At 35.6% G+C, this 24,341-nt stretch overlaps 1 protein-coding gene across 4 annotated transcripts in view; it reads right to left on the bottom strand.

Annotated features, from left to right (window-relative positions):
• Window positions 1–1,437: 1,437 nt before the first annotated feature.
• Window positions 1,438–24,341, bottom strand: part of NR2C1 (nuclear receptor subfamily 2 group C member 1) — a 40,496-nt gene continuing 17,592 nt past the window's right edge. Inside the window, exons 5-14 of one of the 4 annotated variants that reach the window (XM_069584222.1) lie at window positions 23,325–23,504; window positions 21,839–21,986; window positions 21,639–21,729; window positions 17,575–17,768; window positions 16,228–16,381; window positions 12,339–12,460; window positions 9,946–10,085; window positions 8,442–8,579; window positions 5,570–5,675; window positions 1,438–3,291 (exon numbers count right to left, since the gene is read on the bottom strand). In XM_069584222.1, coding sequence (XP_069440323.1) covers window positions 3,117–3,291; window positions 5,570–5,675; window positions 8,442–8,579; window positions 9,946–10,085; window positions 12,339–12,460; window positions 16,228–16,381; window positions 17,575–17,768; window positions 21,639–21,729; window positions 21,839–21,986; window positions 23,325–23,504 — 1,448 coding nt within the window. In that variant the 3' untranslated portion in view covers window positions 1,438–3,116. Of the gene's footprint in view, window positions 3,292–5,569; window positions 5,676–8,441; window positions 8,580–9,945; window positions 10,086–12,338; window positions 12,461–16,215; window positions 16,382–17,574; window positions 17,769–21,638; window positions 21,730–21,838; window positions 21,987–23,324; window positions 23,505–24,341 lie in introns of all 4 variants that reach the window. The other 3 variants (XM_069584220.1, XM_069584224.1, XM_069584223.1) reach the window with 3 other exon arrangements.

A 24,341-nucleotide genomic window follows, 5' to 3' on the forward strand; every position in this document is an offset into this window, starting at 1 on the left:
TGAATTGTACTTTTAAGGTTGCTGAAACCTTGGAACCTTTCCTCAACAACTTTATCTTGGAACCCTTCTAATGAATTGTTTTGGCTAATGAATCAGTTTAAATTTCCAGGGGCAGTTTCTTCCTTTAGTTTCCTTTTCAAAGCATCCTATTTTCTTTTAATGAATACACCTACTTTCTTTCAAAAGAGTAATTATATTTGAAGGTGGGGTCCTTTTCTGATCACTGCATTGTTATCCGCCCCCACCATCAGATTATAGCTGATCATCTTATGTATTAGAAATTTTCCTCAAATATCTGATGATCCTGTCTCTATGTTCATATTTAACAGTAGACATTAGAGAGCTGAATGGAAACCCTATGTATACATATATGATTTGAAATATTGGGATTCACTGAAGAGTGATAAAACGGTAGGCAGTCTTGTTATCAGGGACAACCAAAAGTTGAGTGTCTGGAGATCTTTTTTCCAGACAAATTAGTTTTTCCCAAAGAAAAAAAATCCTGGCACAGAAGCCTATACCCAGTGGTCAGCATTCTGGGAATATGCTTAGGGAGCCCATATTCAACGCAGATTTTCACTTAATCCATATCTTCAAGATTATACCTAATCCAAGCCTTCTGTTATCCCTGGTATCCTATAAATCCTGTGATCTTCTGGTTTAGTGTCTCAAAATTATTAATCTCTGGCTTCTTGCTCAAAAAGGCTGAAGGACAGAAAGTGGTCACTGGGGACTTCCTTGGTGGTCCAGCAGTTAAGATTCCAAGTTTCCAGTGCAGGGGGCATGGGTTTGATCTCCAGGTGGAGAATTAAGATCTCACATGCCGTGCAGCACAGCCAAAAACAAGACAATAAAAAGAAAAACAAAGTGGCCACCTGACTTCAATAAACGAAGAGAAAGGTAGTTCAATGATTCTGTAGGCAGATATGCAATCAATCCTCTTTTTAATGCTCCAAGTATCATCTCTGAAAATGAGCACCTGGTTCCTCCAGGTACTAAACAGCATTCCTGAACACTGCAACGTATACTGGCTTCTTTCTCAACGTGCCACCTTTTGCAGGCATTCAGATGACCATTTCCTTGGATTTGGCTCTTTCTCTACTTGCATTTTCTTTCCCTAAAATTTATTCAACTCTCTTATCCTTTGATTTCTTCTCTCATGTTTCATCTATCATTGTGTGTTTACACCTAACTGAGATTTCAGGAGAGAAAGAAAATAAATGGTCAGTGTGTAATATTTAGTTGCAAGTCTTCAAACTGAAATGTAAATCATCCTAAAATACTGGGATATGGAAATGTTTTCCATGCTTTTTCCTTCCTGAAAGTACTTTCATAAATCTTACTAGAGATTTCTTAACAATGGAACAAACAAATAAAAGGATGACCAAACAATGAACAAACAGGACTCTGAAATCAAATATATTGGCAGAAAACAAATTTGTAATGCAGGCCACATTTTAATGTAGTTTTTAAAAAACACTTCCAAATACAACTGTAAATGTAATCAGGAAAAATACTTCAAACATGTATCTTAATTAGTACATTACTTAAAAGAATTTCTTGAATCCTTGGCTTTCTTCATTGGGTTTATAAAGGTATAAACCTACTTTTTCCATTTGAGTATTCTGTACTAAATGTAGTTTACCCAGCTGTAATTATAGAAAAAAAAAGCCCCATTGACAAAAATTACCTTTTAAATAGGGAAAAAAAGTTTCCCTTAAGTTGGTAAAGACTGTAAATTGATACTTTAAAACTTCTGATTACTATAAAGCAGCAATTAGTAAAATCCATACTCTTCCCCCAAATTCTGCTTCTCTTCTACTGCAAAATCTTTGTAAAAAATGTTCGAGTGCAATAAAATATCCGTATTTTTTAAAAATCAAATAGAGATAACAAAGTAATTTCTCACGAAGTTACAGCAAAGAAATACTTAACAGTATCATGTTCTGCTAAGGAAAACATTATTGTGGAAGACATTCAAGGAATCTACAATGTTTCCATTGTGGTAGAACAAGGCAGTGCTTCAGGCTGATGCTCACACTATTGCTAAAACAGCCCTTTCCCCTTTAGAGTGAAAAATCAGTGCACATTCCTCCATATATGAAACAACTGAAGTCTCAAAAAATTACCAATTGCTTTAAAATAACTGTCTAACTCACCTTGAAAACACAGACTGGCTATGATAAATCCACTTTCACAAAGGAGGTATTTGCAGTGACCTAAAAGAAACTGGCTAAATCCCATGGAGGGTCAGGAAACTAAATGCAGGTCAGAAAAGAGGGAGAGATGACAGATGCTTTCTGTGGAATAAACAGCAACAATTTAAATATCTATTGTGAAATACTGAAAGTTGTGGCGCTCGATCAGTTTCTATTACTTTTACAACACAGTAAACCAAAAACATTAAAACATGAACCCTATCTTATTCTCAAAAACAATTTTCTGCTACATACATAAATAAAAAGTGCTTATAACTAATAATACACAACACTAAAAATATCAGCTCTTAAGATCACAAATAACCTATGTCTCATTGCCAGCAATGAGGGTGATAAATGCTAATGGTGCCATGATATTTACAAAAAACAAAAAAATATTTATATTCAATTATTATCTCCTATAGTCCCAGTGTTTTCATTATACCACTGAGCATAAAATAATCTTCTTTAGACAGATAATTAAAACAGATTATATTTTAGAAGCGTAAAATGCAAGAAGATCCTTCTTAGCGATTAAGTGTTTGTACTAGTTCATAATGAAAGTAAACATGAATAGAACACAATTCTGGGGGAAAAAAAGAGAGACTTATTTATTTGTTTTATAAAATAAAAGGAGAAATCTTAGTCAAGAGGTGGCAGCTCTAGGTGTCATCTTAACCAAGAATTAATTGATAGTATTTTTTATTCACTTAAATAAGACAGGAAAGGAAATTCTACTTCCTGCTACCTGCTCAGTCACTTCAAACATTCTTCTTAACGAAGTAAAATCAAAATATCTTGGTTTTTGGTTTCTCTTTTAAAGTAAAAATTTCCAGATGCCCTGGAATCAGTGAGTTCGATTTGGTGTCCTCTTGTGTTCTGGGAAAGAACAATCACTTTAAACTGAGATCTCAGCCTTCAAATGCTGTGACCAATTATTTGTGAGTTATAATCTGCAGGTTCCATTTTTAAAATATGTGGGATGACACTGTCAATTCGAACATTGCCGATGAGACCTTTGAAAAACAGTTCTTCGGTGATGGTAGCGTTCATCAATCTCAAAGCTGGCAATCGAAGTAGTAGTCTAGACAACCTCAAAAGAAAAAAGGAAGGCGAACAAGGTTGTAAATCAAAGAGTAACTCAGTGCAAAGATATTAGTAATTTCTGCATGAATACTAATGCCATAAACAAAGATCATCAACAGTTTTCAACACTTAAAACCTTTAGTATTCTCAAGCCTTAAACTATATGACAGTCACCTGGATATATATGATGTCTGACAGACTTCTTTGGAAAGCTTTGCTTTTAACTGCTATGCTGTGCTACCTCTAGTTGGTTGTATGAACCACGGAACAAAGTTTTAAATCATGGATCAAGTTCTAAGTTTAATGGCTTAGGAACTCTTTCAAGGTTATAACAGCAATGTTTTGTGTTATCAGGATACATGAGGCTCAATGATAAGTTTTTTTGGTTTTGCTTTGCAAAATGTATTGGGAATAGTAAAACAGGCAATGAAGTGAAGTGAAGTGAAGTGGAAAGTCGCTCAGTCATGCCTGACTCTTTGCAACCCCATGGACTGTAGTCCCTGTAATTCTCCAGGCCAGAATAACTGGAGTGGGTAGCTGTTGCCCTCTCCAGGGAATCTTCCCAACCCAAGAATCGAACCCAGGTCTCCCATATTGCAGGCAGACTCTTTACCAGCTGAGCCACTAGGGAAGCCCAAAATAGGCAATTAATGGGGAGCACAGATTACAGAATCAAAACCATTAGGTTCAAATCCTGATTCAACTACTTCCTAGCTATGTGAATGGGTAGAAGCCACTACTCGCCCTGTCTCTTTCACAATGTTGTGACAATCAACAAAATGATCCCTGCCAGGTTCTGTGCTAGTGAGGTAGGACAATGTCTCGTGTGAAAGTACATTATAAGTTGAAAACTGCTATCCAAAGGTAATTAATTAAACTATCTACGAATATAAGAAACTAAGAAAGAGTTCCAGAGGTCAAAGAACCTGGAACCTAATGGCACAGAGGTCAGCAAGAAGGTGTAGAGTCAAAACGAGGAAAATTCTAAATACTGTATTTATTTGTATGTGTGTGCTGGTTGCTCAGTTGTGTCTGACTCTTTGCGACCCCATGGACTGTAGCCTGTCAGGCTCCTCTGTCCATGGAATTCTCCAGACAAGAATACTAAAATGGGTTGCCATGCCCTTCTCCAGGGTATTTTCTTGACCCAGGGATCAAACCCTGGTCTCCAGCATTGCAGGCAGACTCTACCATTTCAGCCATCAGGGAAGCCCATTAGTTTATATAAGGTATAAAACTTTTGAACCTTTAAAAAACTGAAAAAAAAAAGGTCATAACAAAACCAACACCCAAAGAACCACCTTTTCAAATAGTTTGTGGCATTATCTATCCTTCCTCTACGCTAAGCCTTACGCTCTTGAGAACAAGTGAAACAGCAGACCCAGAATTAAGTAATCTTTCTGTATTCATGTACTATACTGCTCAAATATCTCATTTCCTGTTTGTTCCCACCAGCTGAGCTGTATTCACAGAACTGGTAGGAAGTAAGGTAGGAAAACTGGTTAGATGTTAGATAAACTACAGCTGATTTTCATTATGGAACTGGCTTATAACCCTATTATCTAATATATGTAAAAAGTTGTTATATGTAACATATTCTTTTACTAGTTTGAAGTATGTTAATAATATCAGTAAACAAATTTATATAGCCCTTACTATGTAACAGGCACTGCTCTACCAAGCTCTTTGAATATATTAACTGATTTAATCCTTATACTAACTATAAAATGTGGGTACTCTTATCTCCATTTTACAGTAAAGAAATTGAAATAGAAGTTAAATAACTTCTATTAACTTCTATAAGGTCATACAGCCAGTAAGTGGCAGGGTTAGGCATTAAACCCAGGTGCTCTTGCTCTGACAGCCAAATGCTTAGTCACTCAAAAACTGAGTTCATTTTATTAAAGGACACTGGTAAGAAACACCTTGCTATAAATGCCATAAGCCAAATTTCAAAATTAATTATAAACTAAGCCAAAGGTATTTTTTTTATTCATGTACTTTTCATCTACTTTTCTAATTCAATCCATTATTTCATCTGAAGCAAGTTAAGAGCTTGGGTGTGAGAGTCAAACTACCTGGCTCTGCTGTTTATTGTGTGACTTTGAGCAGGTTACTTAACCTTTCTGTGCTGAAGCCTCATATAAAACAGTACATATAAAGTACTTGCAACAATGCATTACCTACTTGAAAGGCCAAAGCTGACTAAATTTAATTACACTTGGAATGGAGAATAAGGAAACAGATACACAAAAATTTTTAAGATGAATTTAACTTCTAGATACCTGTAGGTGTCATCTGGATATGTTTTGGTTATATAATCTTGGAATTCAACATAAGCCTTTTCCTGAAATTTCTCAATCTGTTCCATGTTTTCTAGGCCTGGATGATCTGAAACATTAAAGAATATACTGTTACCTTAGTTCTGAATACTCATTTATTAAGATACCGACTGGAGATGGAAGAGGTGATAAAAACCAGTTCAGAAGGAAGCCCGATCATATGTGTGGCTCTTTCATTCCACAAATACTATTTTAATAACCCACCCACTAAATACCAGGCACTGTACTTAAACCCTTAAAACTATTTCATCTGAGATATGTATTCTAACATCTAATAAAATCAAACCATTGGCTCAAATAAAATAAGACAGCTTTTCTATTTCAAAAGTGGTAGAAAGGATTTTTGGAGAAGGCAATGGCACCCCACTCCAGTTACTCTTGCCTGGAAAAGCCCATGGACGGAGGAGCCTGGTAGGCTGCAGTCCATGAGGTTGCTAAGAGTCAGACACGACCGAGCGACTTCACTTTCACTTTTCACTTTCATGCATTGGAGAAGGAAATGGCAACCCACTCCAGTATTCTTGCCTGGAGAATCCCAGGGACGGGGCAGCCTGGTGGGCTGCCATCTATGGGATCGCACAGAGTCGGACACGACTGAAGTGACTTAGCAGCAGCAGAAAGGATTTTGATCATTTTGCTTTCAATAGAAACAAAAAAATGAAATGACTTAGCTTAGTTAAAAGTATTTTTAACCAATGAAGTATTTTTAGAATAAAAGTGAAGGTGAAACTCGCTCAGCCATGTCCGACTCTTTGTGACCCCAGGCTCCTCTATCCATGGAATTCTCCAGGCCAGAATACTGGAGTGGGTAGCCTTCCCCTTCTCCAGGATCGAACCCAGGTCTCCCACACTGCAGGCGGAAGCACTCCCACTCTTTACCAGCTGAGCCACAAGGGAAGCCCAAGAACACAGGAGTGGGTAGCCTATCCCTTCTCCAGCGGATCTTCCCAACCCACGAATCCAACTGGGGTCTCCTGCATTGCAGGCTGATTCTTTACCAACTGAGCTATGAGGGAAGCCCCCATTGTCAAAATATATTCTTTAAATTTTTTTTCATTAAAATAATAATACATACTTTAACTTAAGTATAATTGACATACAACACTGTATCTGTTTAAGGTACACAACAAAATGAAGTGACATTCATATGCACTGTGAAATGCACCACAGTAAGTCTAGTTACCATCTGCTACCATTCAAAGCTACAAAACTTCTTTCTTATGAGAACTCTCAAGGTTTATTTTCTAGGAACTTCCATGTTTACAATACAATAGTGACTACTGTCACCATGTTATAAATTGTATCACTGTGACCTGATTACAACTGCAAGTGTGTACCTCATGATTCTCCTTCACCCATTTCACCCACCCCCTCATACATGCTATATTCTATATTTTTTTAATAAGAAAATCTTCCTTTCATCATTGTTAGGATAAAAAGATACTTATGAAATTATAAACTCTAAACATCATCTCTATCAGAAAAATAATATAGCAATATGAAATAACCTAAATAAATATTTCACTGAAATGGAAATGTTAAAAGAATTTCATGAAACTTATGCCTAAAATGTGAAAGTGGTATCCTGACTAAGGAGAATTAGAGAAGTAGCAAACAGAAATAGAGGGAATACTTAATAAAACAAAAGTACATTATAATTCTATTGTCAAATCTATGGTCTTTCAATTTTAAGGAAAATTAAAGGGGCAAACTGGTTGTGATAAAAATTGCGATACATGTTATTAATTTATCTAAAACATCAGAAGAATAGTACAAAATAGCTTTAATTATCTTACTGATCTCACTGAAGGTGGTAAGACGCAGGGTTCCTCAGATAATTTTATGATGATATACAGTAACAGAAAAACATATACCAAAATGAAGAATACAGAGCCTAAGAGTCAGTTTTTCTTACTCTAAAATTGATTGTTGAGCTTTTCTGTTGTTTTACTATATGTAAAAACTAGTAATTGGCAGAAAGACAAGAGACCCATTTTTCTATTTACTGGGAGCTCGGAGAAGGAAATGGCAATCCACTCCAGTGTTCTTGCCTGGAGAGTCCCAGGGACAGGGGAGCCTGGTGGACTGTCGTCTGTGGAGTCACACAGAGTCAGACACGAATGAAGTGACTTAGCAGCAGCATAAGATGTTTGGAAATTTAACCCATTAACAAAGCAATCTTCATCTCTCTTTTTGCCTTTTAATGATGCCTAGTAAAATATACCTAAACATTCAAGTGCTGAACAGGACTAAAAGTCTATGTCATTTCACTGATTTCTTCAATTTCCCTTTTCATACCCAGATGTCTAACGTCCAAAAATTTCACAGATCTGAAGGGTACATACAATTCAATAGTTTTTTAGTATATTCAGAGCTGTGCAACCCTCATCACAATCTAATTTTAGAACATCTTTGTTGGCCCCAAGAAACACCCATTAGTAGTCACTATCCATTCTCTCCTCTCCTTACACAAAGGAAGTCACAAATCTCTCTATAGATTTGCCTATTCTAGACAATGCAGATACATGGAAATATTTAATATGTGTGTTTTTTTTTGGTGTGTGATTGGTTTCTGTCACTTACATACTGTTTTCAAGGTTTATCCATGGTGGCATGTATTAGAATTTTGTTACTTTTTATGGCTGAATGATATTCCATTTATATATACATTACATTTTGTTTATTCATTTGTTTGATGGACACTTCAGTTGTTTCCACTTTACATCAATGTACATTCCCAATGGCAAATGTATGAGGGTTGCAATTTCTCCACATCCTCAAACACTGTATTTTTAATAAGTAAATGTTTATATACCTGGACTGAAGAGTACTATTGCCTTCAGGTAGGCATATTCATATCCATCAATGCAGAGTTTTACCATGCTGTTACAAAACTCCTGTAGTTTGAAGATGTGTTCCATCAATAATTTTCTTCTTTCTGCTGGTATTTTATCTTTAATCAAAAACAAAGAAACAAACAAAATCTTCTAGTGTTCAGCAAAAATGCATGACTATTTTTATCCAACATATTTCCTTCTCACTAATTTCCAGCTTTGACTATAATCAATTTATCAAATGTTAAAAATTAAATATATCTGTAAGTTTAATGTTTTATTTATTTATTTATTCAGCTGTGCTGGGTCTTAGTTGCAGCATGTGGGATCTAGTTCCTGAACAAGGGATGGAACCCAGGCCCTCTGCACTGGGAGCACAGAGTCTTAGCCACTGAACCATCAGGGAAGCCCCTCTCTGCAACTTCAGATGAAACTAATTAATGATCTTCAGACACTGTTCATTCAAGAAAATAAAAAAAGAACAGGCTGTTAATATAAAAAGCCCTAAAGGTAATGCTTCCTTCCAAGATACACCTTTGAGAAGATAAGCTATAGAGATTAACTACAAAAGACTCAAATTTTGGTAATAGGATTTAAGTTTATATCAATACGCAAAATGAAAAATGAGCAAAATCATCTAGACATTTAAGTTACTAACACTACTACAACAACAACAACAACAAAACCCTGTTAAGACCAAAGAAAAGTTGAGTAAAACAGTATGTTCTAACTTAAAATTTATTGTGTTTATGTAGTACTGACTTCTGGCATATCTACTACTGATGAGATCTTAAGGTTATTCTTTGCCATTAAGTGGAGGGGAAGCAGATAGTTCAAGGAAAATGTCCAACAACGGGAAGCGGCATATGCAAAGGAAATAAATGTAATTCTCTGTCTATAATTTTTTCTTGAACTCAAAAAAAATAGTTCTTCCCATTTGATGAAGGGGCACCTTCTTGGATGGTCACAAGCCATTCTGAAACAAAACATTTATAAATCAGTGCTTGCCCACCTGTCTCCTCAAAAGGAAAAAGATAATTAGGATTGTTCTGTGACTCTTTAGTAGTGTCTAAGTGAAAGGATACATACTGATGAATTAACTAAAAAAAAAAAAAAGTTTAGCCTACCTTGGGATTCAAAAGGCTACAATGAAGAAAAGCAGTTTAAAAACAGTTGGTAACTATATATTTATAAATAGTTGATTACCTCTATATAAGCGTACCCTGGATTCTTTGGTATGTATGTTGAAGTGTAAAAATTCATGAGGCCTGATCAGAAACAGCACTTAAATACATTTGTTTCAGTTTTGTTGTACTCTCATTTAAAACTATTTTGGGTGATTAATGAATTTTATCAAAATGTAAAAATTATGTAAGGTAAAAAGGATATTGGTATTTATCTTTTGATACTTAACTTTAAACGTAATACTATAAAACCGATGTCTCCTCTTATATCCTAGAAAAGGAAAAATAAGGTGCTTTTTACCTTGTTGAAGGCTACTGTGAAGACAGTTGACAAATGTTGCTAATATAGTTGCGACATTCATCACTTGCCAGCACTGGGCAAGACCAAGAGTAAAAAGTTCATTCCAATAAGCTTTCACCAATGATATGCTGTTTTCTTGCCTATAAAAACAAAAACAAATATCAAATATATTTTATGAAACTTTATAACTCACTCATATATTTGAAAATACAATGTTCAGTTCAGTTCAGTCGCTCAGTCGTGTTGGACTCTTTGTGACCCCATGAACCACAGCACGCCAGGCCTCCCTGTCCATCACCAATTCCCGGAGCCTACCCAAACTCATGTCCATTGAGTCGGTGATGCCATCCAACCATCTCATCCTCTGTCGTCCCCTTCTCCTGCTTCCCTCAATCTTTCCCAGCATAAGGGTCTTTTCAAATGAGTCAGCTCTTCGCATCAGGTGGCCAAAGTATTGGAGTTTCAGCTTCAACATCATTCCTTCCAAAGAAATCCCAGGGCTGATTTCCTTCATAATGGACTGGTTGGATCTCCTTGCAGTCCAAGGGACTCTCAAGAGTCTTCTCCAACACCACAGTTCAAAAGCATCAATTCTGCAGCGCTCAGCTTTCTTTATATTCCAACTCTTACATCCATACATGACCAATGGAAAAAACATAGCCTTGACTAGATGGACCTTTGTTGGCAAAGTAGTGTCTCTGCTTTTTAACATGCTGTCTAGGTTGGTCATAACTTTCCTTCCAAGGAGTAAGCGTCTTTTAATTTCATGGCTGCAGTCACCATCTGCAGTGATTCTGGAGCCCACAAAGACAAAGTCAGCCACTGTTTCCCCATCTATCTGCCATGAAGTGATGGGACCGGAAGCCATGATCTTAGTTTTCTCAATGTTGAGCTTTAAGCCAACTTTTTCACTCTCCTCTTTCACTTTCATCAAGAGGCTCTTTAGTTTTTCTTTACTTTCTGCCATAAGGGTGGTGTCATCTGCATATCTGAGGTTATTGATATTTCTCCCAGCAATCTTGATTCCAGCTTGTGCTTCCTCCAGTCCAGCGTTTCTCATGACATACTCTGCATATAAGTTAAATAAGCAGGGGGACAATATACAGCCTTGACGTACTCCTTTTCCTATTTGGAACCAGTCTGTTGTTCCATGTCCAGTTCTAACTGTTGCTTCCTGACCTGTATACAGGTTTCTCAAGAGGCAGGTCAGGTGGTCTGGTATTCCCATCTCTTTCAGAATTCTCCAGTTTATTGTGAACCACACAGTCAAAGGCTTTGGCATAGTCAATAACGCAGAAATAGATATTTTTCTGGAACTCTCTTGCTTTTTTGATGATCCAGCAGATGTTGGCAATTTGATCTCTGGTTCCTCTGCCTTTTCTAAATCCAGCTTGAACAGCTCGAAGTTCATGGTTCACGTATTGCTGAAGCCTGGCTTGGAGAATTTTGAGCATTACCTTACCAGCGTGTGAGATGAGTGCAGTTGTGACGTAGTTTGAGCATTCTTTGGCATTTCCTTTCTTAGGGACTGGAATGAAAACTCTGAGTCTAAAGTTTTATACAGGAAAGTCAAAGGTAATCAACCAGTGAACAAAGCACACAAAAAAAGAACAGAGTAAACAGATTTAAAAAGGCAGTTTTTGATGGCCTGTGTTATACCTCTTCGTTAGAAAATAACATTGGCATTGTTGTACAATAAGGTCCTACAACTTGACCAATACTTTTCTAACTATGGGCTTAACTTTCTCCATGGTCTCTTTGCTTCTTCAAACCAGTTACTTTAAAACAATATGAAGACATCTGGCAAACTTTAAACAAAGCTTGGATTTCTCATAATAGACCATTTTCCATTACCACCTAATCTAAACAGAATACAGACATGCTCTTCAGTGATACAACCAAACTTCTAACTCATCATAGTGGTACTATGGGCTAATTTATATTTTCTTACCTTTTTAGAGGGCAACCAACCCCATGATTAAAAAACAATTACTTCAATTTTCAGACATACTCAGTGTATGCAAGTTTCAGATCCTTATTAGCAAGCCTGAGATGACACTGAAACAGTGGTGGTAGGGAGAAACAACACCCCAAGTCATCTAGAGCCTCCCTCATTTAAGCCAATCAAAAACAGCCTATTACAAATGCTGGCTCCAGTGCACTGACTTCATTCAAACTGTTAACTCCATCAAATTATGAAATATGGATAATCTTCCACATAAAATAATATACAGTAAATACCACCCACTCTGATTCTTCATATAAAATTTCAAGTTATAATGCTGTATCAGTTTGCCCCCTTTAATCAAATTCTCCCAAAATAAAAGCTCTTGCCTCATGTACATCTGTGCTACAAAATCACACTTAATATTCAAGAACTTCAAGACACTTACCCTAGAGCCTGGAAGGAAGGAATTGAAAGTGCCCAGTGCATTGATAAGAACAGCAGCCTGGAGGCAGACTCCCCAATGTAGTGCACATTCAGGTACTCAGGCATAGGAGACGGCATGGTGAGCTAGTGTGAACAGGGATGAGGTCAATTATCTCACATCGAACACTTCGAAATGAGCACTCTTTGAAAAACTTAACTGTCAACATGACAAGTAACTATCTAACATATTAGCCAAAAAGGCAAATCTTGATATAATCCAAGTCACTGGATGTGACAGCTAAAAACAGGATTTAGAATAAATGAAAAGACCAGAGTTTCTAACAAAGCAATATTCAGATAAAGCAGAATTCCACTTAACAAATACCAACCACAACAGTATCTCGGTGTGTTTTTAAAAGTTACTTTCTGTCTTCATATCAACAGTAAGTCTTTCCTTTCCTCTCTTCATTAACAGTATAACAAATTTAATTCAAGAAGCAATACTTTATGTTAAATGTCCCTTTCATCTAGGCTTATGGGGATAACAAATTCAAATGCTTATAGGAGAGTAATGAGTGAAGTGACCTGCTGATGCCATTTGTAGAGGGCACATTCCCAGATAACGAGCATGGCTGAATTCAACACATTTAAAACATTTGAAATTCGGGCTCAGAACTACTTGCTTTTTCAATTTTTCAAAAAGTAGCTTCTACGTAAAATCTTACCATCTAATCTACAGGAAAAATAAAACGTGTCTGTGGCCATAACAGTCACAGGCTGACCTTAGATAATGCATGACCACTGTTGGAAATAAAGGTCCTATATCAGAATACTTATCAAAGCATTTTTGAAAATCTTGTTAAACAGATCTTTTATCGCTATAAATTAAATGTAATTTCATCCATAAGAAACTTCAATTTTAAAATTATTAAAATGATCAGTAATACCAAGCATAGGTGATTATATAGGGAAACAAATACATAAAACTGAAGTGAGGTGAAAGTTGTTCAGTCATGTCCGACTCTTTGCAACCCCATGGACTATACAGTCCACGGAATTGTCTAGGCCAGAACACTGGAGTGGGTAGCCTTTCCCTTCTCCAGGAGATCTTCCCAACCCAGGGATCGAACCCAGGTCTCCCGCATTGCAGGCGGATTCTTCACCAGCTGAGCCACCAGGGAACTGAGTACTGGCCAAATGAAGGGCAAATTGGCTGTATCTATCAACATTTTAAAACTGAGCTTATCCTATGACCTAACAACGCTATTTCTAAATCTTTATTCCAAAAGGATACTTGCATATATGCACAAAAAAGCGTATACAAGGATGTCCATTTCAGTACTGCTCTTAACAGAAAAACTAAATGCTGGCTACAACCCAAATTTCTATCACTAAGGAAAGAATAATCCATGCCTACTTAGTAGGCATTAAAATTAGTAACATAAACTGAGACAGCATAGAAAAGACATTTCAGACATCTAAGCAGAAAAAATAGAAAAATAATACTGATGAACCAATATATGTTAAAAAGAGTGTACGTATATAGATACACACTTTATGTGTATTGTATATATGATAGGAGGAGATACACCACACAGTTAACAGTAGCTACCTCTGCTGGGGGACAGGTGGAAATGCCCATGTGCATTTTTCTGGGGAATGAATATATAGCTTTTAACGGGTTCTCAAAGGTATCTATGATGCCAAACAGATCAAAGCTTTTCATTGAAATGATACCTAAGTTTTCTGGAAATGTTAGCTAAAAATGCAAAAAATATTAATTTCCTTTGTTCAGTGTTAGCCATAAGTGGTTTGTCTACTTACAAAATGGTGTCAAGTAATAAAACAGGACAATCAACAGCTGAAATTTCACATGTGAAAAGATAATTTTTAAAATGTTTGAGAAATGTTTACTACAGCAATAAACTAAAATATCATTCCTTGAGAGAATTATAATAAGTAGATATTAAGCATTATAAATTTAATTGTTAGGATGCAACTGTTTCCACACATAAGTATATAAAAAACAAATTGGAAACTATCACACATTTTCATACTGCCTATGGTGAGTAGGAAAAAAAAAACCAACCCTGAAAAGTCAGGGAAATTACCAAAGATTACTAGTTTTAAGGGTAGGATTAGGGTACAAAAACAAGACAACCCTTTGCTAAGTAGTTTAAAATCATTCTAAAACAAATGAAATACTTACAATATGTAAAAACTGGATATTAGGGCTAAAAGATACAGATGCATCCTGATTTACACAATAGTGGTGGCAATGTTGAAAACTCTGTTGCTCTAATCGTGAAACTGACACCACTTGCAATATACACGAGAGCCTGTTACTCAAAAGACTGCCACACTGTACTATTTTATAGAGAAAAAATGGCTTAGAATTTATCTGTTTTACATACATAATTTTCTTAAAGCCAAGATAAACCTCCAGCATTATATCAAGGCCAATTCTAGAAAGAAAAATGTTTTAATTTCCCCAAGTCATCTGTCCAAAACAAATTTTTGAAGGATGACCCTGATTATTCTCACTGCCTGTTCCTCTAGCCCCCATAACATTTTTTCTTGTAAAGTACAAATAAAGCATTTCTGATTTTTTCATGTAAATTAACTTTGGTAAAATGTTCCATAAAGACTAGTTTCCCTGATACATTTGTCAACTATATCAAATTACAGCCACAATTATTTAAATGTGACTTTTCTGTGAGTCATTTCTACTAAGCCATATTTTATAGGAATAAATTTTATCATACGCAGCTTTGATCAGTGTTAGATTTTTTTTTTTTTGGCTGCACCGCACAGCATGTGGGATCTTAGTTTCAGGAAGGGACGGAACGCACGTGACCAACCTGTAGTGGAAGCGCAGAGTCTTAACCACTGGACCACCAGAGAAGTCCCCGGCCAGGGTTAGATTTATTTTGTGTTCACTATTTCTGCCAGTAGCACACATATCTATTTGATAACTGTATATATTTTCATAAGAAGCCCATGGAAATTTATAATCTCCAGTAAAGTTATGAGCAACTACCCTCAGGTAGTCCAGGACTGCTATGCTATGCACTGCTAACTAGGAGTTCTTAAGCACTTTCAATCACTTGCATATGATTTGCTAACAGTCCTCAGGGTGGGCAGAGCAAAGATAAACAGAGGGATCAAAACAGCAGAATTTTAACGAAGGGTCTCAGTGTCTCAATGGTCAGCCTCCCTATAGCTGTAGTTCGAATATTATCTGAATGACAAATCAAATGCCAGATGTTATTTTCTAATATTCTACATGTACTGTTTCTAGTATTCTACATGTATTGTTTCCATCATAAATATATTTAAGGAAGCAAAAAAGAAATTACAGATGTACCTTCTCCAAATGGTTAAAGTGTAAAAAGTTAAAAACCAAAAATTAAATAGTTTTAACCTTCTTAAAATGAGGCGGAGAGCTAGCTAACTGAGGCATTATATAATTAATTGTGTTCTTTGCAGTTAACTTGGTAAAAGCAGAAAATCTGGGTCTTAAGATACTGATTTACACTAAAGCAGTAGTAGCTAGGCACTGAATAAAACCAGTGGATTCCATACATGATGAACACCAATACTTAAGAACACTACCATCAACAAACTATGTCTAACAGAGTCTAAACGAAAAAAAAATCATGTCCAAATGTCCTAAAAGCTAGCTTTTATAATCTTAAACACATTAATTAATGAGTACTATATAAACAGGATGTTTTATTGAGCTGTTATTTTATGTTTTAGCTGCTGTTTTGAATCCTATTTGGGGTATCTCTGAGTTTAAAAGCACAACAAATATATTTTGACTTCTGAAAGGACAATTAAAATCAAAATGGTCACACAACATAAAAATTATGAAATATATATACATATAGAAATACCCTGAAAGCTACATGTGAATCGCTGAGAAGTGGCCCCTCTTTTTCGATGTAATTTATGCTTGAGTCTCCAGCAATTAGGTGTACGTTTCCTTCCATGCCCTCTCCTGAGCTCTGACAGGCTGTGCTTTCTCCAGGATTCAAAGCTTTTGCGAGAGTGTCAAATGCCCTATAAGGAGACATCAGAAGCTGTGAGCTTGGCCAATCTCCACAATAAAATGAGAATTCTATATAAAATTCGGAAATTAAGATTTAGGCCTTAAAAACTGTTTAGAAAATAGAACTTTCGTATATCACTGAGCATTTCTATATCAGTGATGTCTCTGACTCACTCTCCAAAAGTAACAAATTAAACTTCAAATGTATAGTATGAAAAACTTTATTATTAATATATTTTACCAGAGAATTAGTCTTTTTTAAAAACTTACATGATTTAAGGGGAGAAAAATTCTTACGCTTCCTTTTACAAGTTAAATATTTGATACAACAAGGTATCAGGCCATTTATTTTACATACAGAAGTTATTTAGAAGAACAAGGGCAAGAACTTAAGTTGACTTTATTTTACACAACACAAAGTTAGGTTTTTAATTTTATTTTAAAATGCAGAGAATACTCTAAACTTATGACAACACAGCTATATCTGAACTATAAGAATCTGAGTTTAGGATGGCAAATAATTAATATTAGTAAATAACTAGCCAAAATAGCTCCCTGTATTTTTCAGTGAGAGCGCTTCCACAGTTCTTTAAAACCTCATGTTCAACAAAGTACTTAGTGAGATTCTTAAATGCAGTTCCTTCAATATTTTAGAAAAAAAACAGAGTGTGAAAAAAGCCTGAAAAAAGTTGGTTTCTACGTATTAATAGTAAAAGAATGAAAAGTAGAATTCTGATACAAGTTTCCTGAAGTGTAAACTTAAAACTATAATGGATTCAACCCAATTTTAAAAACCTATTTTCATCACCAGAAATTGGTGGAGGAAATGAAAAATGACTGCTTAGTAAGATGTATGTTAAACTTTAAATACATAGAATATAAAATCTGGCAACTAAAACATCTGAAAAATCAGACCCAAATTATCATCTTTATTGGAAAAAAAAAACAAACTCCTGAATTTTGACTATATTTCTAATCTTATCATATTTACTTATTGCTCATTATTTACAATGTAACCTGCTGGACATCATTTTATAGTGAACAGAATTTTTCAATGAAAATTTACTTATGACTTAAATTTTCTAAGTTTAATAGAAATAATTGTTTTTTGAAACTTCTGTAAATAATATTTAACATAACAATATTTTTTAAGAGATACTAAAGGACAATTGGCAAAGGGACACATGCTCAAAACAGATCTTACCTTGAAACATCACCGTTAGTCTGCATTTCTTGATGAAATTCACACAAAGAGGTATAAGAAGTATCACCATTGCTTAAGCTTTCAATCATAGACACTTCATTACTATTTGGAGCAGGATCTTTAGTTTTTCCAAGGTTTGCTAATGATGTAACCACACTGGCCAATGTACTTAAATCTCCCTGACATGATACAGCCTTTAAAAAAAAAAATTAAAATTCTGCAAATTGGTATCAGTTAACATTTCAATCTTAAATATCTAATTCTAGAATGTGAAATGCCAAAAGAAAAGTATATAAAGATAAATGAAATCTAGAAAATAAAATCAAAGAGCTCTGAGCTTTTAGAAACTTGAGGGAACAAGTTTAAAAATATCAGGCACATTCCTAGGAAATATTAATATTTACACAGGTGACTTTAAACTAAAAACTGTACATAATGGCTATCTATCCACATAACAATTGCTTTTGTTTATTAACAAGGTATTTCCTGCCCCAGGTCTTAGTTGTGGCACGTGGTATCTAATTCCCTGACTAGGGATCGAACCAGGACTACCAGGCAAGTCCCGTAACAGTTGCCTTCCCTATAAAAGGATATTAAATTAGATGAACTTTCAAGATCTTCCAGCATTAAAATTTTGATATTGCTGTAATTTCTAAAACTTATTATGCAAACCTGAAAGTTGCATAGGATAAAATTAATGTTTTATTAAGGAATAGAGAAAAAAAAGAAAAGTGTATTACTGAACAGACTTCCAGGATGCCAAGTTTTACCAGCCACTGTGTTAAATGTGTTAAACATTAAGCACTCTGTAGCTGGAAAGTCCCTCTACATTATTTAGGAGACTGGGCTTTTGTTATACATTGAATGTTTTCCTATTTGTCACCAGTTTTTATTTTTGTTAATGTGTACATTCTTTATGCATGAATTAGCCACAATTCTTTTATGAGAAAATCTGCTGATTTCTCTCTGACTACCCAGAAATATAATCTGTACAGAAAAAGCAGATGGATGGTTGATTTTTCTTCCTTTTATTTATCAATTTCAGAGCAATGAATCAATGCCCAAGCAACTTATGATGAAAGGTGAATTGAGTATCATTTTAAATTCATATTTTTAGATATTTTACTCATTAGTCATTCTTTCATAAATGCTCAAATCATTCCACCCTCATCAAATGAAAGGCTCTTCACTTGCCTTCTATGACTTCTGATAGGTCCATAGATATTTAAAATTTTTCATTATACCTTTATGGTTTTTTAGTGATAATGATTACTCCTAAGAGAATACACATTTCCTTGAATTTTTCTATATCAATTCTTTAGTTTATGTGAAACTGATTTCAGTGAATGCATAGACAAAATAGTTTCTGTGCTCTCCCCAAACTAAAGAAATGGTCCCAGAATTATGTACTGAGCAATCCACCAGTTACTGAGTTTCTTACATGATTGCAACCTTTGTATGTATTTTATGTAATCCACACAACAATCCTGTGAAATTGGAATCACTGTCCCTGTATTACGGATAAGAAGAATTACTCATTGTCACTTTAGCAGTAAGTAGCAGAGGCAGGAAGGAAAGTCAGACCGGTCTGACAGGAAAGCCTGTGCTCCTAACCCCTGCTCCTGCCTTCATGTATACATGTAAAAGGAGCTGACATTTTTAGGTGTTTTAATTTTCAACTAAAACATTTATATATTCTCTTCCATTTCATAACATGTCTATCTAGACAGGTGCTTAATGTGGAAAGGACTTACATTGTAGCTTGACAGCTTTGGGACCATTTGTCAGAAACTAACCAAACAAGGTTGTTAACACAATTTAATATAAAGACATTTAGAGAAGTACAGTGTCTGGGCAAGTATTACAAAAATTTTCAACAAAACTTAGTTCTCTTCCTTCCCTAAAGAAGTTAATATGTCAGTGAAGTTGTAACTACCATTCTAAGCACAAATCATGTAGATAACGCTAAGTGAAGTCTTGAATGTAATTCCAAAATATATGGCCAAGATACCAAATGCCCATAATTAATAACAATATGCTAAAGCCCAACCTGTAAGGCAGACACTCTTATTATCCCTTATTTTATAGATGAGGAAGGACACTGAAGCACTAAGGTCAAATATCTTGCCCAAGGTTATGCAGCTAGTAAGTGGCAGATGAAATTTGATTCCAGAGCACAAGAATTAAGATTGCCTTGAAGTATCAAACAAAAAACAACAACACAAATCTGGCCATATACAGAATAAATAATCTCATAGGGCATATGAAACCAGATTACATTACAGGTTAAGAGAAACACCAGTTAACAGGCTCTCTGAAATCTGCCTTCAGGAACAATGTTTGTTTTCAGTTCTTATAAGGGGCTTTCAAACACTACGGAATTCCACATGCTCGATCTAAACAAGCAAATTTTTTTTCTTTCAGACCTCTTGCTCAATAAAGAGCTGCTCCAAATCTCTAAGGGGACCCAGATGACTTGGATACATAGCATGAGAGCTCATGCAATTCTGTTCCTACTCTTGATTCAAGTCAGTGTTTTAAGTGAGGTGCGTGAAGAATTTCTCTTCACCTGAAATATTTTAAATATCAACATTTTAACACTAAAAAGTTTGTAGGAGAACACAAAAGGAATATAAAGAATTTTATACTTATTATACATTTCTATATCTGAAGACTTAAGATGAAAGAAACCCAGAAGACTTTTCCACATTGAAGCTATAGTTGGTTCTAGCGAAAAATGAACATTTCTACTGATAAAATTAATTTAGCAGGACTCACAAAACAGAGGCTGCTCCAGTGACCTGGCCCATTTCACACCACACTTACGGCAGAAAGCAAAGAACTAAAGAGCCTCTTGATGAAAATGAAAGGGGAGAGTGAAAAAGTTGGCTTAAAGCTCAACATTCAGAAAACTAAGAGCATGGAATCTGGTCCCATCACTTCATGGCCAATAGATGGGGAAACAATGAACACAGTGACAGACTTTATTTTTTGGGCTCCAAAATCACTGCAGATGGTGACTACAGCCATGAAATATAAAGACACTTGCTCCTTGGAAGAAAAGCTATGACCAACCTAGACAGCATATTAAAAAGCAGAGACATTACTTTGCCAACAAAGGTTCGTCTAGTCAGAGCTATGGTTTTTCCAGTAGTCATGTATGGATGTGCGAGTTGGACTATAAAGAAAGCTCAGAGCCAAAGAACTGATGCTTTTGAACTGTGGTGTTGGAGAAGACTCTTGAGAGTCCCTTGGACTGCAAGGAGATCCAACCAGTTCATCCTAAAGAAAATCAGTCCTGAATATTCATTGGAAGGACTCTTGCTGAAGCTCCAATACTTTGGCCACCTGATGCGAAGAACTGACTCATTGGAAAAGACCCTCATGCTGAGAAAGACTGAAGGTGGGAAAAGAAGGGGATGACAGAGATGGTTGGATGGAGTCACCAACTCAATGGACATGAGTTTGAGTAAGCTCCGGGAGTTGGTGATGAACAGGGAGGCCTGGCGTGCTGTAGTCCACGGGGTTGCAAAGATCCAGACACTTTAGTCAGACACTTCAGTTCAGTTTCAGACTGAATGCAACTTGAGTCAGTTTGCACTTAAAGGAAACATCTGTCAAAGAAACCTATCATACACCAGTAATAATCCTCCAGCTCCAGCTTTAGTGAGCTCACCTCACCCTAGACAGCAGGACCCGAGAACATTACAGGGAACCCCAAACTCTGGGCCCATCCCAACCTCTGTTTCCTTTTTGCTGCTTCAAATCCTCTATAAAACTAACTCTTGTCTAAAATTCCTCCACTAGAGTGTTCCACTGCTTATCAGCACTGTAATCTGCTCATCTTATTTTCCCTTAAATAAGGAACACTGAACTCATTACCAAATTTTTTTAGTTTTGTTATTTGATACTACCAGTTGATAATTTTCATTAAAATAAAAACAAAAATCTGTAACCCAAAATATTTAGGACCAAATCAATTGGCCAAACTGATGGAGGAGAAAAGGGAAAACTTTTATGAGCTTAAGCAATTTTAAGCTTTAAATTAATTGTACTAAACACACCTTATCTGGTGTCATCAGCATAGTTGACTCAGTTTTTATTCCAGATTGATGAATATTCACAAACATTCCTGAATCTAAAAGTCCTGCTGACCTGTAACAAATAAGTACAAATTTTAGCCTTCGTTTCACTGGGAAGACAAAAAATGACCACCTACTTAATATATGTTGCTGTTGTTTTCTTTTTTTTTTTTTTACTATACCTTGCAGTTTCACTATCTGTTACAAAAGTTGGAGTTGCGGCTAACGGGCTTCGAAGGTCTTTTCGAATGTAGATTTTTTCTGTTGAAGCAGCACAGTTGGAAGATTTTTCTCTGGATACTTCAATGGGTTTTCTTTCACACTGAACAGCTACAAAAATGTGCCAAATTTATATCACAATGCAGAATTTATAAGCAATTATAAATGCAAGCTCTAGGTCAGCCATGTTGTTACGGGAGACATGGTTACCATAACTCTAAAGATAACCATCAATCTTTAGAAATTATTTTTCAAGTTCAACGAAGTTGCTTCAAATAGTAAAACTGGCCACTGTGCATCTCTTTTGTTCTCTTTTCTCTCCCTGCCCTAGTTGTAGCAGAAATGCAGAATTCCTACTTTTTAAAAGTTCACTGTCAAGAAGGAAAACCTGAAGTTAGGAGTCCTTTACATATCCAATATACTTAAGAGTATTAAAAAATAAAGTATTTAAACAACTGAAGACAATACTGACAGTGAGCCACAAAAAGACCCAAGTCAAATCTTTTTTTAATTAAGGGCAGGGAGTTTTTTTTTTTAATTTTTTGGTTTTTTAATTTGTACAGGGCAAGGAGATTTTTGAGCAGCAACTCAACTGCTTAGTTTTTATTTATAAAATAGAGGTTAATAAAAAAATAGAGGTAATAAATTTTATGGCCTTCCCTGGTAAAGCTCAGATGGTAAAGAATCTGCCTGAAATGTGGGAGACCTGGGTTTGATCCCTGGGTTGGGAAGAGCCCTTGGAGAAGGGAATGGCTAACCATTCCAGTATTCTGGCCTGGAGAATCCATGGACAGAGAGGAGCCTGGAGGGCTACTGTCCATGGAGTTGCAAGGAGTTGGATGTGACTGAGCAACTTTCAATAAATTTTACAGCAATTTTATTTCATGATACTTAGGAGACAGTATACTGAAGTTGTTAAATGTACGTTTTCTGAGAAAAACAAGACTGCCAAGATGCAAATCCAAGTTCTGCCACTTATTAGTTATGTGACCTTGGGCAAGTTTCTAAATTTCCTCTGTTCACACAAACGTAAAATGGCTAACAGTAGTATCTACTGACAATTCTGATGTGAGAACAAATAAGTTAACTTATATGCTATACACAGAGTAAAGCACAATGAGAGCTCAATCAATACTAAGGTAATGACAGAAGCTAGTACTGTCATTACCTTATTAACCACTTTAGTATTAATAGTTTGGTGAAAAACTAAACTAAATTTTTAAAAAAAAATTATTATTACCAGATCCAAACTAAAATTACATGCCTGGCATTATAGGCATTCAGTTAAGATCTGTTGAACATACAAAAAATACACATTCACATATTTCTATATTTTTGTTGGAAAACTTTAAATTAAAAACGATATATATTTGACATATTTTAACATGTAATTTCTAGGAGTTTGCCTGAATTCTTAAAAGTATTTTCTCCTTAAAAGCTAATACATACAGTCTTGTTTCATTCCAAACGCAATACATCTTTGTAACCTGCAGTATTGACAGCGATTTCGATGGTGTTTATTAATAATACAGTCCTTTGATCCTCGACATGAATAAACTAAATTTTTTCGGATACTTCTTTTAAAAAATCCTTTGCAGCCTTCACAAGTTACTGCTCCATAATGACGCCCTAGAAACAAATGTTCAAGAAAATACAAAAGTCACATTTTTTCAGAACTGAAATGAAGTAGGCCCGCCCACATCTACCCTTAAAGCATGAGCTGAAACTGAGATTTCTGAATTTATGACATGATTTTTTTTTTTTTTACGAACTACCAGAGAATGACACAAACAATTCTCCGATAAAATATACTACACAATATGAGATTTTGAATTTTGTAAAGTACTTTTAACAATGACATGGAAAATTTGGGAAAGAGAAGAAACAAAATCACCCATAACCCATGATATAAAAACTACTTTCACTTCTGAGATCACTTACAAAGGACAATTCTATTATATACTATTTAAGGGTTTCCCTGCTGGCTTAGTGGTAAAGAAAAGTGAAGTCGCTCAGTCGTGTCCAACTCTTTGTGACCCGTGGACTGTAGCCCACCAAGGTCCTCCGTCCATGGGATTCTCCAGGCAAGAATACTGGAGTGGGTTGCCATTTCCTTCTCCACCTGCCAATGCAAAAGATGCAGGTTTGATGCCCAGGTTGAGAAGATCCCTTGGAGTAGGAAATGGCAACCTACTCTAGTATTCTTGCCTGGGACATCCCATGGACAGAGGAACCTGGAGGGCTATAGTCCATGGGGTCCAAAGAGCTGGACATGACTTAGCAACTTAACAACAAAAATATACTTTATAAAGCTATTTTATTCTGAAAACTATGCTCTAAAAAAAGGATATAATGTCAGTTAGTATTTGAAATCTAATCATCCTTCCTCATAGTGAGTCCCACCTTTAAATTTCTGGAGAAATCTGTTACACTTTGATAAACTTATCATTTTCACAAACCATATCC

This window comes from Ovis canadensis, chromosome 3 (assembly GCF_042477335.2).
Source record: "Ovis canadensis isolate MfBH-ARS-UI-01 breed Bighorn chromosome 3, ARS-UI_OviCan_v2, whole genome shotgun sequence".
NCBI classification, from domain to species: domain Eukaryota; kingdom Metazoa; phylum Chordata; class Mammalia; order Artiodactyla; family Bovidae; genus Ovis; species Ovis canadensis.